This window comes from Neophocaena asiaeorientalis, unplaced genomic scaffold (genome assembly GCF_003031525.2).
Source record: "Neophocaena asiaeorientalis asiaeorientalis breed wild unplaced genomic scaffold, Neophocaena_asiaeorientalis_V1.1 scaffold392, whole genome shotgun sequence".
In the NCBI taxonomy this organism is placed as follows: Eukaryota; Metazoa; Chordata; class Mammalia; order Artiodactyla; family Phocoenidae; genus Neophocaena; species Neophocaena asiaeorientalis.
Window position 1 is genome coordinate 320,365 of NW_020174421.1, and position 13,848 is coordinate 334,212.

The following is a 13,848-nucleotide window of genomic DNA, read 5'->3' on the forward strand; positions in this document are numbered from 1 at the left end:
CATGTTTACAGGAAATGCAGGACAAGGCCTGGGAGGTGGGTGGAGGAGGAGTGGAAGATGTGTCTTGGCCTGGCAGTGGGGCTGAGGGCGGGTGCCCCTCTTCCCGCCCCAAGGATGAGGCCTTTCGTTGCTGTTGAAGGGAAAGGTCCCACTTCCCAGGCAGTCCTGCCCCTCCCCTGCCTTTTTCCTCCAGGACGCCACACCCTGCAAGCCTCCAAATCCCTGGCCAGCCGACCCCTCCTCCCAAGGGAGGCTCCTGGGAGCCTGAAAAGAGCACTGAGCTGGGCGACTAGGAGATCTGCCCCTAGTCCTTCTGCTCTGGACTCAGTCTCCCCACCTGTTAAATGGGTGACTTGCTGCAGCGTTAACAAAGGCACAGCAACACTCACTGCCCTGGTGTAGCCCGCAGCCCAGCTGTGAGAGGAAGGAAGGGCAGGCCAGCCCCGCTCAGCCCTGTGACCCAAGAAGTGCAGGGTGGCCTCACTTTTGCCACAGAAATGTGCCTGAGAAGTGTGTGTGAAATGAAATTTTGTGAAAATGGGCCCTGGGTTGATTATACTGGAAGCACGGATTATTATTATTATTTTGTGGCTGCATTGGGTCTTCGTTGCTGTGCACAGGCTTTCTCTGGTTGCGGCGAGCGGGGGCTACTCTTCATTGCGGTGCACGGGCTTCTCATTGCGGTGGCTTCTCTTGTTGCAGAGCATGGGCTTTAGGCGCGTGGGCTTCAGTAGTTGTGGCTCACGGGCTCAGCAGTTGTGGCTCGCGGGCTTAGTTGCTCTGTGGCATCTTCCTGGACCAGGAATGGAACCTGTGTCCCCTGCGTTGGCAGACGGATTCTTTTTTTTTTTTGCGGTACGTGGGCCTCTCACTGTTGTGGCCTCTCCCGTTGTGGAGCACAGGCTCCGGAAGCACAGGCTCAGTAGCCATGGCTCACGGGCCCATCTGCCCCGTGGCACGTGGGATCTTCCCGGACCGGGGCACGAACCCGTGTCCCCTGCATTGGCAGGCGGACTCTCAACCACTGCGCCACCAGGGAATCCCCATACGGATTCTTAACCACTGTGCCACCAGAGAAGTCCCACACGGGTTATGTTTAAAAGCCTGAATAAGAACTGGAAAGGAGAGTAGCATTCACTGAGTCCGTGCCAGGTTTCAGGCTCTGTTTTTGTTGCTTTTACATCCCCGATTTCACCCTTTGAGAGACAGGGGTTGAATTTGGGGCAGGAAGACCTGAATTGAAGTCTTGGGACTGCCTCTTGCTCGCTGCGTCACCCTGAGCAAATCCCCCAGCATCTCAGAGCCTCAGTTTTCTCATCTGTGAAATGAGGATAATAGTTTATTGTTTCCCACACCTCCCTGTCGGGCCCACGGACTTGCCCGAGCCCACGCCTCGCCCTCCCCCCGCCCCCAGAGTGTCTCCTCCCGCCGCTCCTCCCAGGTGGCCAGGGTGAACTCTCCAGGGAGCACAACTGCTCGGGTCCTTCCCCTGGCTAGAACCTTCGCTGGCCCCCATCCCGCCCAGGATACACAGTCCAGGGGCATTTGAGAGCCCGCTGCCCGCCAGCCCCTTGTCCCAGCCCTCCTCACCCCACAGCACGCAGACCCCAACGTCTCTCCCTTCTGTGCCTTTGCGCAAACTTTCCCGAGATCTCTCCCCTAACGCTCTTTTTCCTGTCTGTCTCGTGTTCAACCTTCAGACTGTCTCAGGTCTCCCCTGGCCTGGAACCGCCCCCCTACCCCCCCACACACACCCACACGCACAAGTTTAGGGCCCCTCTCCTGTGCTCGCAGCCCTCACCACCCTTCTTGTCCGCTGCTTGTCCGTCTGCATTCCCGCTGGGCTGTGGGTGCCTCAGGGGCAGAGAAGGGGTATCTCCTCCCTCTCTGTGTCCCCCGCTCAGGCGTGGGGTGGACGGTCAGCACGTGTGAGGTGTGTCGGGCAAGAGAGTGCAGGCAGCAGGTGCTCCATCTGCAGGAAATTGCTGTGTCTGCGCTTGGGGGCAGCTCTGACCGGGGGATGCCCCACATCCGTGTCTGCTCACAGAAGCACACACAGATGCACGCACGGATCCGGCTGGAGGTGCTTCCCCTGGAATCCGTTGAAACCAGCAGGTTAGTTGAGCATCTGCTGTGTGCAGAGTTCAGCCCTGGGGGCTGGTGAGGTAGAGGAAACCTGTGCAGAGCTAAGACCACAACCAGGTGAGGGGAGCCCCTGGGTACAGGGCCGTGTAGAGGGGAGCAGGCCCTCTGCAGGGAGGCGTGTCCAAGCAGGGGCAGATTCTGAAGCTTATGTAATCTGGGGAGTCTCTTTAAGATGAAGAATGTACAACGAAGGATAGAGAATAATCTGCAGAGCCTTGAGAGAGACCTATACAGGTGTGGGGCCTGAAGCTTAAGCCTCACTAGTTCGTGGTAGACCTGCCTCAGTGGTCAGGGAAGGCTTCCTGGAGTAGGAGGTGAGGTCAGAGCTGGGTCTGGGGCGAATCCATCGGCCTGGAGACACTGGGCGTCTCCCAGGCCTCTGTTCTCGGCCGGCAGCCCTGCCCTCGAGAAGCCGGATGGATTCATAGGCTCTTACAGGCCTTTGGCAAAGGATGGCGTTTCTCTGGAAATGTTTCTTCCCTGTTTGGGGGAAAGGAGGCTGGTGGAGTGGGCACGACCACAGATGAGCCATGTGACAAGAGTATGTGTGATGTTGGATGTCTGGGTCCAGGCCTGTTGCCCTTGCCTGTGTCACCTTCCCTTCTGGGTCTCAGCCTTGGGGTGTCCGTCTCTGTCTGGACTCCGTGTCCCCCATCCAGGCGTCCCGCTTTGTTCCCATGTGACTCGCTTGGTCACGTGTCAGGAAGGCCCCACCTCCTACCCGCCTTGTGCCGACTGCACTGCAGACCCCCAGTGTGTCTGGGCACGTCTCGCACGTTTTCACGTCTGTCTCCCCAGCACAGAGGGGGCAGCGGTGAACCAGATGAGTGAACATGTCTCGTGAGTGGGCCCAGGTGCGGATCAGCTGTTTGTGGTTCTGTGTGGGAGAAGCTGAGCGAGGGGCAGAGCAGAGTGGGCTTGGGCGACTCCTTCAGCCTCGCAGAGCCTCCGTTTCCCCAGATGCAGGATGGGGATGGTAGTGGGGCTTGTCCCACTAAGCGGCTGAGAGGGTCACAAGGGATGATCCCTGAGGCATGTGCAGCTCCTTGCCTGACACACGTTAGCTGCTCCTGCTGGTGGAAGCAGTGTAGGTGAGCGGTTACAAGAACAGGCTCTGAAGCCGAGGTCCCTGTGTTCGGATCAGATCCCAGCTCTGCACATATCGTGTCCCTGCTTATTTCTTCATCTGTAAAATGGGCACCTTAATACCTACAGGATGCAGTGATTGAGAAGCATTTCTCAAGTGCCCGTCACATCCTCAGCACACAAGATCACTGGCTTCTGCTTCTCCTCCTGTTGCTGCTGCTGCTGTTGTTATTGGCTGGCTGTGTCCATGTGGCAGGGAAGGGTGGGAGAAGGGGCTTGTTTGTTTCTCAGACCACCACGCACACAAGCCGCAGACACCCTCTCTCATAGCTCCTGGCAGCTTCAGATGTGGTGTGCCATTCTAGAACTATAGCGCCCCTCATGAATCTCCAGCTGCTGGGGGTGCAGCCGTGGTTCTCCTGCCCTTCTCACCTCCCCTGTGCTCTGGCTTCTGAATCTGGAGCAGAGATGACAGGAGAAAGATGTGTCCGAGTTTGCTCTTGCTTTGGGCTGTTGCTCAGGAGTGAGGGCTGTGGAGCCCATCTTACAGATGAGGAAACTGAACGCATAGAATCCGTTGAACCTGTGGGTGAACCACATCCAGCTCATGGGGGTGCCTCTCCCAGCCCCCCTCCTTTAGCCGTATTTGAAGCAATATAAAGTTACGGCCTAACTAGCAAAAAAGCTCATCTATGCATTAAGACTCCACGCCACAGCATCCTCGGTGGTCGCAGTGCCTGCCAGTGCCATTTCCACCAGAGGTGTGAGCACCTGCTGTGCGCCAGGCTCCTGCCGGATGTGCGGAAACGGAGGAGGCCTCACTGACAGGCTGATGGAAGTCAGAAGAATAGCTGCATAGGTCGGTCACTCAACACGTGCTCGTCATGTACCTACTATATGCCATTCATGGAATGCACAGAAACGCATAGCAAGCCCACGATTCCTGCCCTCAGAACTGGTGGCTGACAGGGTAGCCGATACAGGGACACAGATTTCTGCAGCCTCAACATGTAAGTGGTGAGGGGAGCCCCATCCGGCTGGAGCCTTGGAAGAGGCACAGAGATGGGCAGGTACAAAGGTGTGTGAGGGTCAGGCAGGTGGTGGTTTGGCCGCATGTGATGGCTGACGGCAGCAGATATGTGGCGGGAATCACTGGGACAGAACTCCTCAGGTTTGCAGGGGACCCCTATGGACACAGACTCACAGAACATCATGGTGGAAGGGGCCTTCAGAAGTCCTCCAACTCCCTGATTTTACAGATGAGGAAACTGAGGCCCACAGAGAGGAGAGGGCCCACACAGGGTCAACAGCAAGCTGGTGGCAGAGGTGGGATTAGAACCCAGCTCTGTGAGACCTCGAGGATCTCTGGCTGATTAATTCGTCTCTGGCCTGTAGCTCACACTGATTGTAGTAAATCCACCTGCCAGACACTGTGCTAAGCAGTCCACCCGCCTCATTCATACACACCGTCTTATAAACCCTGGGCCGGTAAGTGCTGTATCATCTCCATTTGACAGATGGGGAAACTGAGGCAGGTTAAGCAGCTGACCTTGGGTCGTTGGGCTGATGAGTGGAAGAGCTGGGTCCTGACCTTAGGAGGTGGAATTCTGACACTGTGCCCTTTAACATTATCCTCTCCTGTGGCCCCAGAGAGGGCCACAGTTCTGGGGGCAGTGGTCAGAGCAGGGCCAGGGCCATGTGCCAACAGCATGGCTGCTGCTAAGGGCCAGAAGCTCAGGACTCTTCCTCTGCTGTCCTCGCTGGTGGCCCGAGTTGCATGAGGCAGATACTGTTACTGAAGCCGGGGTCAGAGAGACCATTACACTGGGGAGACTGGGACTGTGGCTTATGGTTTTTCTCTCGTATGTTACCTCTTTATATTAGTCTGTCATTTCATGAGGCTTCTGCAGATCTCCCAAAAGTATTAATTTTTTCTCCCTGGACCTCTGAACCTCAATTGATTTTCTGAAAAGAAAGCCTTCATAGTCACAGTTATGTTTCTCTCTGAATAGGAAACAGGTAGTGTTTGTTTGGGGCGGGAGGAGGCTGAATTGTAATCAAGGAGAACAAAATTCCTCGATAATCCCTATAGAACCACTTCAAACCCACTAGGAAGGCTAAAATAACAAAGACAGACAATAGCAAGTGTTGGTGAGGATATGGAGAAATCAGAACCCTCAACGCTGCCAGTGGGAATGCAAAATGGTGTGGCTGAAAATGGTCTGGCAGTTCTTCAAAATGTTAAACGTAGAGTTACCACATGGCGCAGCCATTCCACGCCTGGGTATACCAAGAGAAATGAAGATGTATGTCCCCCCAAACACTTCTACATGAATACCCCTAGGAGCACTGTTCATACAAGCCAAAAAGTGGAAACAGTCCAACTGTCCGTCAAGAGATGGATAAACAAAATGTGGCACAGCCATGCAATGCAATATTATTTGGCCGTTAAATGGAATGAAGTACTGATACATGCTAGAACACGGATGGACCTTGAAAACATTGTACTGAGTGAAAGAAGCCAGACACAAAAGGACAAATGGTGTATGATTCCATTAATATGAAATGTCTAGAGTAGGCAAATCCATAGAGATAGAAAGTAATTTAGTGGTTGCCAGGGATTGGGGAGAGGGAGGAATGTGATTGATGGCTAAATGGTACATGGTTTCATTTGGGGGTGACGAAAATGTTCTAAATTAGATAGTGGTGATGGTTGCACAGCTCTGTGACTATACTAGAAAGCTCTGGATTGTACTCTTTGAAAGGGTAAATTTTATGGCATATGAATTGTATATCAGTAAAGCTATTATAACAAAAAAACAAATCCCTGTAAAAAACCATTGAGGCTGTGCTTTAAGCAGAGGGGTGTGGATGTGACAGGACAGAGAGCAGGGATGCACTTCTGTTTTTACTTAGTGAAAAATGGAAATTGAATTTTTTAAAAAGCCTCTCCTTCAGTCATGTTTCTGGGAAGCATTACAAGCACTATCCCTTGGCTGACCCTGGGTGTAAGATGCATTCTCTCCAAGAAGGAATGAAACAGAGAGGAGAAGACTCCAGGCAGCAGCTGCTCTCAGAGCCTGGCCCCCAGGCTATCGGATGCATGTGGTCCGGTCTCAACGCGCCGTTTCACGTCTGTGGGTGTCTTTTTCTCCATCTCCACTTTACAGGTGTGGAGGCCCACCAGGAGGATCATGCAGTGGGTTAGCAGTGAATGCAGGACTCCCCCGTCTCTGACCCCCGTCTTCTTGGGCAGTTTCCACTGTCTGAGATTGAAAGTTCCCAGTTACAGTGCGGGTGGTATCCAAGAAAATCTCATGTGCCTTTGAAGGAGGGGGACCTGTGAGGGGTCAGTTTTGAGTGACCAGGAAATATCAGGGCAGAAGATGCCACCTGGGGAAGGTCTGGAGGGACGTTTGAGTGACCTCTGCAGGTGCTGAGGGATGGGGGAGGAGACACAGGACAAGATGAAATGTCTGAGGATTTGGAAATCCCTGATTTCGCGCCCAGCCCTCTCCTCCATCCACTTCCATGCTCTTCCAGCTGCCCTGCTAATTAATTAGGATAGTCATATTGACCAAGTCCGTCCTCCTGTCTCCTCCATCTCAAACTTTCCAGCTCCTGGAGATCACAGCCCCGAGGCCCCCCTGCCCCTCCCGCCAAGCTGGCGAGCTCTGGGAAGGCCCCAGCCTATCTCAGAGGAGCCAGAGGACGTTACATCTGCAATCTGGCCTCCTCCATGCGTATGTCACTGCACCGGCAAGGGTGGAGCGAGGGGCCAGAGCACCCACTGAAAGGCTCCCAGTGAGGAAAGCGTTCACTTTTTATGAGTTATGAGGCCATTTTGGCTGTGCTCAGGGTTATGGCTCCCAGTGAGTGTCACATGGGACGGCATTTAATGGGCAGAGCCGGACAGCCCTGGACCAGGTTACAAAGTTCTCTTCCCCCCATGTGGGTGCACATGTCCTTTTATGACTCTAGGCTGCTGGAAAGGACTGTGCTCATTTGGAGGGTCGTTTAAGGTCACGAGCTCTGGGCAGCTGTAATTTATGTTCCCTTTAAAGCACAAGTCAACCCAGAGGGAGGGAGACCGGCTCTGTGAAGACTAGTCTGGGGGTTTAGAACTTGGCCCCTCTGCAGGCTGGCCAAAAAGGACCTACTGTGTTCTAGGCAACGGCTACTTTTACTATCATGTTCTTATTAAAGCCCACAATGAACCTATACAGTCATCCCCACTTGACAGATAAGAAACAGAGATGGTGGGTGACTTGCCTAAGGTCACCGAGTGACTCTCCTTGATCTGATGCCAAAGTTTTATACCACTTGATCTCTAAACCTACAGTGCTGACCACGTGGCATTTTGTCTGTTTTCCCAGCATGTGTCATTACCCTTGATTTACAGATTAAAAAAAAAAACAACGGAGCCATGGAAAGTTGAAGTAACTTGCTTGAAGTGGTAGAGCTGGGATTCAAACCAAGTGTTCTGACTTCTGAGCTCATCCTCTTAACTAATACTTTGCACTGTGCTTTCTGTGAGGCCAGGAGAGTGCTTTAGTCATCTTTGAGGCCTCCATGTGTTTGCACTTTGAAGTAGGTGCTAATTTGTGTTTGTTGAATGAGTGAGGGAGTGGATGGATGGAAGGAAGGATGATTGCGTAGCTGGATAGTTGAGTGGGTGGGTAGAAGGCTGGCCAGATAGGTGCGTGGATGAATGGATGCAGCAATGGATGGCTAAGTAGATGGGTAATTGGATAGATGATGGGTAGAGGAGTGGATGGAGAGGAGGGCGGTAGGGAGGAGTGGCTAAATGGGTGAGTGGATGGAAAAGTGTATAGATGGGTGAGTGAGTAGATGGGTAGGTTTTGGGTCAGAGGGCTTTCTCATATGTAATCTATTGGTATATTCAAAGAAGGTGTCTAGACACACCGATGTAGAGAATGGACTTGAGGACACGGGGAGGGGGAATGGTAAGCTGGGATGAAGTGAGAGAGTAGCATGGACATATATACACTACCAAATATAAAATAGATAGCTAGTGGGAAGCAGCCGCATAGCACAGGGAGATCAGCTCGGTGCTTTGTGACCACAGGGAGGGTGGGAGGGTGGGAGGGAGACCCAAGAGGGAGGGGATGTGGGGATATATGTATACATATAGCTGATTCACTTTGTTGTAGAGCAGAAACTAACACACCATTGTAAAGCAATTATACTCCAATAAAGATGTTAAAAAAGAAAAAAAATGTGTCTAGAGACAACACCTCACCTAGTTATGATTATAATGGGCATTTTGACTGGAGAGACCGTAGAACAGAAAATGTGTCTAGAGACAACACCTCACCTAGTTATGATTATAATGGGCATTTTGACTGGAGAGACCGTAGAACAGAAAATGTGTCTAGAGACAACACCTCACCTAGTTATGATTATAATGGGCATTTTGACTGGAGAGACCGTAGAACAGAAAATGTGTTTGTTCACCACTGTATTACCAGTACCTACAGTACAGAGTCTGAATGACCAAAAAGCAAGCAGATAGGAACCAGATAGCTGAAAATACAGACCTTGCAGCCTTCCTTAGGGCATACTGTGTAGAGGACCCACCTCACAGGTTTATGTTGACAGACTAGGGCAATGGGTGGGCTATGTGAGGGTTCCCAGTCTGTCCTCCGAGGGAGGAAGTGGTTACTCACCCAGGACACGAGTTCTCCAGGGCCTGTCAGAGCATTTGGGCAGAAGTTATTAAGAAAACATTTGGAGGTGTTTATCTTCCCCTGTATTTGAAGATCAGCCTGGTAGCAAATATCAGGGGTCTGTAGAGGCAGTTCTGTCTTGATTTGCTTATTTAACAAATGACTTTGGTCCAATATAAGGTCTGTCACTACAGCTTCCACTGAATCTGTTAAGGCCTCGGATTATACTTGCTCTTTTATGTTGTGAAAGCATGTTTTTTGTTTGTTTGTTTGTTTTGCGGTACACGGGCCTCTCACTGTTGTGGCCTCTCCCTTTGTGGAGCACAGGCTCCGGACGCGCAGGCTCAGCGGCCATGGCTCACGGGCCCAGCCGCTCCGCGGCATGTGGGATCTTCCCGGACCGGGGCACGAACCCGTGTCCCCTGCATCGGCAGGCGGACTCCCAACCACGGCGCCACCAGGGAAGCCCTGAAAGCATGTTTTTAATGGCAGTTTGTCCCCGTCTGCTGTGCTCACAATCCCTCAATAGGACAGTGAAATAAATGAGCCAGAATATCATCAGAGAACCCAAACCCTTGTCTCCTGACTTCCCTTTTAGATCTTTCTAGAAAACAGAAGTGAGAGGAAGAAGGAGAATAAAAAGAGCCTGAGCCACATTTCTAGCCAGAAGCTAAGGTTGGATTGAGGACAGATGGTTGGTGGGTCAGCAGTAACCACGTTTGTCTCTAAGGTCTGGGCATCTTCAGTGGAGGGCAAGATCATTTTAGTGAAACGTGTTATAGGTTAATTATTGTATGGTTTATCTTAAAGTGTTAGAAGACTACGTACTGTGACTTCATGGGTATTATCACTCAGGATGAGGTCAGAATAGTTCAGATGTTAAAAATGAGCTGACATTAGACGACAGTCGGTCAATAATGGAACAGCCGTGCACAGCCAGGCCAAGCTGGTAAGGAGGAGAGCTCACATTTATTGAGTTATTAAGTGCTGGGAACTGTTCTGAGTGTCTTGCATTATTTAATTCATTGAATCCTCCCAGCAGCTCAGTGAATTGGGCACTGATGAGGCTTAGGGAGGTTAAACATGGCCATTAAGTGGCCGAGCCAGGGTTTGAACCCAGGCAGTCCCACCCAAGAGTGAGCTCTAATCGCTGCACTCTGCTGCTTCTCAGAAAGGAAATAAAAGAAGAGCACAGACAACAAAAGCAAAGCCTCTTTTGCCCTTGCAACCTGAGACCCAACCCCGCACGTCAGTGCACTGAGGGAACCCGACTGGGCCTCTGTTTTCATGTCTGTAAAGTGGGATCAAGCATAGGCAGAGGCATCTTCAGAAGCGATGGGTGTTGGTCCAGATTTGCCCCGTGACGTTGAGCCAGGCTCTCCGCCTCTCTGGAGGTTTGGTGTCTGTGAGCTCTCTCCCCAGTGTCACCCATGGCTCTGCTCCGAGGAATCCAGCCCTTGCCTGGTTTGAGGCAGAGCCCCCGGATGCCTGGTGGAGTCTGATGCTGGGCAGACTTCATGGCAGCATCAGGGCCCAAGGATGCCCACCTTCCCCAGCCCCAGGTTGAGTGGAGCCTTGCCTGGCAGGCTGGGCTGTTGGTGCCAAATCCCAACAGCACTGGAATATCCCTGAGCAATTTGAGCAAGACGGTGACAAGATCAGATTGGATTTGAGAGGGTCCCTCTGGCTGCTGGGTGAGCAGATCAGAGGGCAGTCGGGGGGAATGGGAACCAATAGGAAGCAAGTGTTACAGACATCCAGGCAAGAGGTGGCTTGGACCACAAGGCTGTCATAGAGATGCCAGTGGAGTCGGGGAAGATTTGAAGGTGAATTTGGGAGAGGTTTAATGTTCAAGCAGCGGCTGGCTGTGCGGAAGATGCTCGGGTTTCCAGCTTGCTGCCTGGGAGGATGGAGACACCCTTTACCCAGCGGGAGGCTTGGCTGGGAATCCTTTCCGCCTTCACAGCACGTTCTAGGAAAGGCCTGCCGTATACTTGCTTTTCCTTGATAAGGAGGAGGAATGGTCCGGGGCACAGTTAACTGCTCCCTGCCTCACCATTCCTGGCCATCCTTCACATGACTAATGGGCTGCTGCTGGGGCCTAATGTGGCCATTCCTCATGGAGGGAGAGCAGGGCTCGGCTCCCTGTCTGAGGACATGCACAGCTCTGGAGGGAGGGGAGCTGTAGCTCAGTGAGACTGTCCACGCCATCCCTTTCTTGAGCATGGTTCTGAGCTCCCTCAGCAGCTGCAGCGTTCCTGACCTCTGGGCCAGGGGACGGCTCCTTAGAGGAGGGAACTGGTGGCCCCAGCAGGAGGGGAGGCTCTCGCATGCCTTTGTACACCTCCATGGTATATGGCTTGTTGCAGAGTACTTGTTTGCTCTCGTAGTTTGAAAGAAAAGAACAAAGTAAATCTTGAAAAAGAGTACGAAAGAGGAGTGGCCAGAGGGGTGTGCAGTTGGATGGCAGAGCGGGTTGTGGCGCAGCTTGGATCAGGGCTGTGCCTCTGCAGACGAGTGCACAGCTCCAAGCCCTCACCACTCTCATACACACACACACACTCGCACTCACACACACACTCGCACTCTCACACACACACACACACTCGTACTCTCACACACTCACACACACACACACTCGCACACACGCAGCAAGAGACCAGGCAGGGACAGGCTGCTGATCTTTCTAGCCTCTTCGCCAGTGTGTGGACCAGGGGACGCCCGTCCTGCTCCAGGCAGACCCTTGCTTCCTGGGCTCCAGGTGTTCTGGAGAGAGGTGTCCATGGTCTGGCTCCTATCATAGTCAGGAAGGAGCTCCAAGAAGGGCCTCTACTTGCACTGCAGCCCAAGGCTCAGTTTCTCCTCTCCTGATGTACCCACCCCGGCCATGCTTCCCCCTGCCCGAACCAGACCTGAGGCAAGGGCCCTGCACCTGCCCGCCAAAGGCCTGGGCTAGAGTTGGCAGGGCCACTCCAGAGGATGGAGGCTCTCTCCTTGCCGCCCCTCCTCCGTCTGTCCATCCATCCATCCATCATTCCCAGAGGGCAGGAATCAGTATTTGATAAGATGCCTTAATTTTTAGCATGAGGAGAAGTTTTGTGAGAAGTTGTCTGGGACCACATTGCCAAAGGCAGGAGGGAGCCATTGAAGGTTCTTGAGTAGGAAGGGGATGTGGCCCAATTTCTGTTGTAGAGCAATCACTGCTGTGTGGAGAGGGAGGCTGGGAGCAAGGAGCAGAGCAAGGAGGCTGTTGTGATGGGGCCGGAGCATCCTCTGTGAGGAAGGTTTAGAAGGCAGAGAAAGGAGGGTTCCTGTGCTCCAGGTCGGCTTACGTCCCATGCCAGGCTCTCTGCTGCCTCGGTGCCTTTACACATGCTGCTTCCGGCCTGGAACACTTCCCCTCCTATCACAAGGCTCCTTCTCCTCCTTCTGGTCTCAGCCTCAGAGGTGCCTTCCCTGACCTATCTCAACAGCCCCCCTCCTGTTACTGTCTATAAGAGCACATCCTTCTCCTTCACGTGTCACCATGTATGATCATATATTAGCTTTTCCCTTTTTGAGGACAGGGACCATATCTGCTTTATTCACCGGTGTTTTACCCACTGCCTAGCTGTGTGCCGGGCATAAAGCGGGCAATCAATGAATACTTAATCAGTTAATGCCATTGGCTACATAATAGTCATAGTTATGTAGATAGGAGATTATCACACCTCAGTAAGCTTTCCACATATTGATCCTCACAGCATCTGCCAAGAAAACGAGACTAGCAGTCATTATTCCAGAGTAGCCTAGGTGGAAACTGATACCCTGAGCTGTGTCTTGTCCATGATCTGGCTGGCAGCAGGGCTCGGGCGAGGGGCTCGAACGCACATCCCAGACTCTGTCTGCCACATCATTGCATCCCTTCTTCAGGCCCAGAGGACACGGCCACCTTGAAGACTGACCCTGCTGCCCAACCAGGCCAGTCCAGACTGCCAGACTGATCAAAATGAACGTCTCTTGCCCTCATAGTAATTATTTGTACCTTCCTTCAGCATCACAGCCTACCTCGTGTCTAAGGGAGACAAGTCTGTCTTGAACAGCATGTGTAAAGGTAATAAGGCAGCAAAGAGCTTGGAATGTTCAAGGAACTAGTAGGAGAACAGACTGGCTGGAGTGAGGGCAGGAAGGAGGTTCTTATTCACTTCTGGGTCCTCACGGAAGCACAGAGCACTCATTAATGGCTCATGGCATTAGTAGGGCCCCTGGCCTGTTCGCTTTCCCTTTGTTGGACAGGGAGCTCTAACCCTCTCTCTCCTCTGCTCTGACCCCAGCGCCTACACAGAGCCCTATAAGGTCTGTCCCATCTCGGCAGTGGCCCCCAAGGAGGACCTCACGTCGGATGAAGAGCGGGGAAGCTCGGAGGAGGAGGACGGTGCTCCAAGAGACCCCAGCCTCACCCACAAGGTAGGGCTCCCCACCCCAGGCCGGGGGCCGGTGGGAGGTGGGCGTCCGAGATGTGAAGGTGGAGAGAGGCTCCACTCCTTCCCTTCTCCGTGCGGAGGGAGCTGTTTTCAAACAGCTGACGCCAAGGTGGATGCAGAGGCTGAGTCACAGGGCGGCTGGGGCTGCGGCCTGAAGGCACGTGGCAGACACGGGGGCGCTGATGCTGCGGGGGTGACTGCTGACATCCTCCTGGGTCCCAGGAAGCGTGGGGATGAAGCGGAATAGAGCCTCCTGATTTGAATCCAAACAGGGCTGGATTCCAATGACCTTGGTCCCCTGGGCAGCCTCGGTTACCTCATCTGTGACGTGGGAATTGTGAGGGTAAGATGAGTTTAAAAGGGTTATGAGCAAGTTTCGTGAAGTGAAAACTTCAGAATGAGAGCTGGTGTCCCCGTTCCCTGCAGTGATGCTGAGGGGGCAGGGCTCAGAGAAGGGCTGTTAC

General features: G+C 52.9%; 1 protein-coding gene across 2 annotated transcripts in view; it reads left to right on the forward strand.

The window, feature by feature from the left end:
- Nucleotides 1-13,848, forward strand: part of FGD5 (FYVE, RhoGEF and PH domain containing 5) — a 116,053-nt gene that overhangs the window by 36,670 nt on the left and 65,535 nt on the right. For both annotated transcript variants that reach the window (XM_024756480.1, XM_024756481.1), the window contains exon 3: nucleotides 13,235-13,367. In XM_024756480.1, the coding sequence (XP_024612248.1) occupies nucleotides 13,235-13,367 (133 nt within the window). The remainder of the gene's footprint in view (nucleotides 1-13,234; nucleotides 13,368-13,848) is intronic.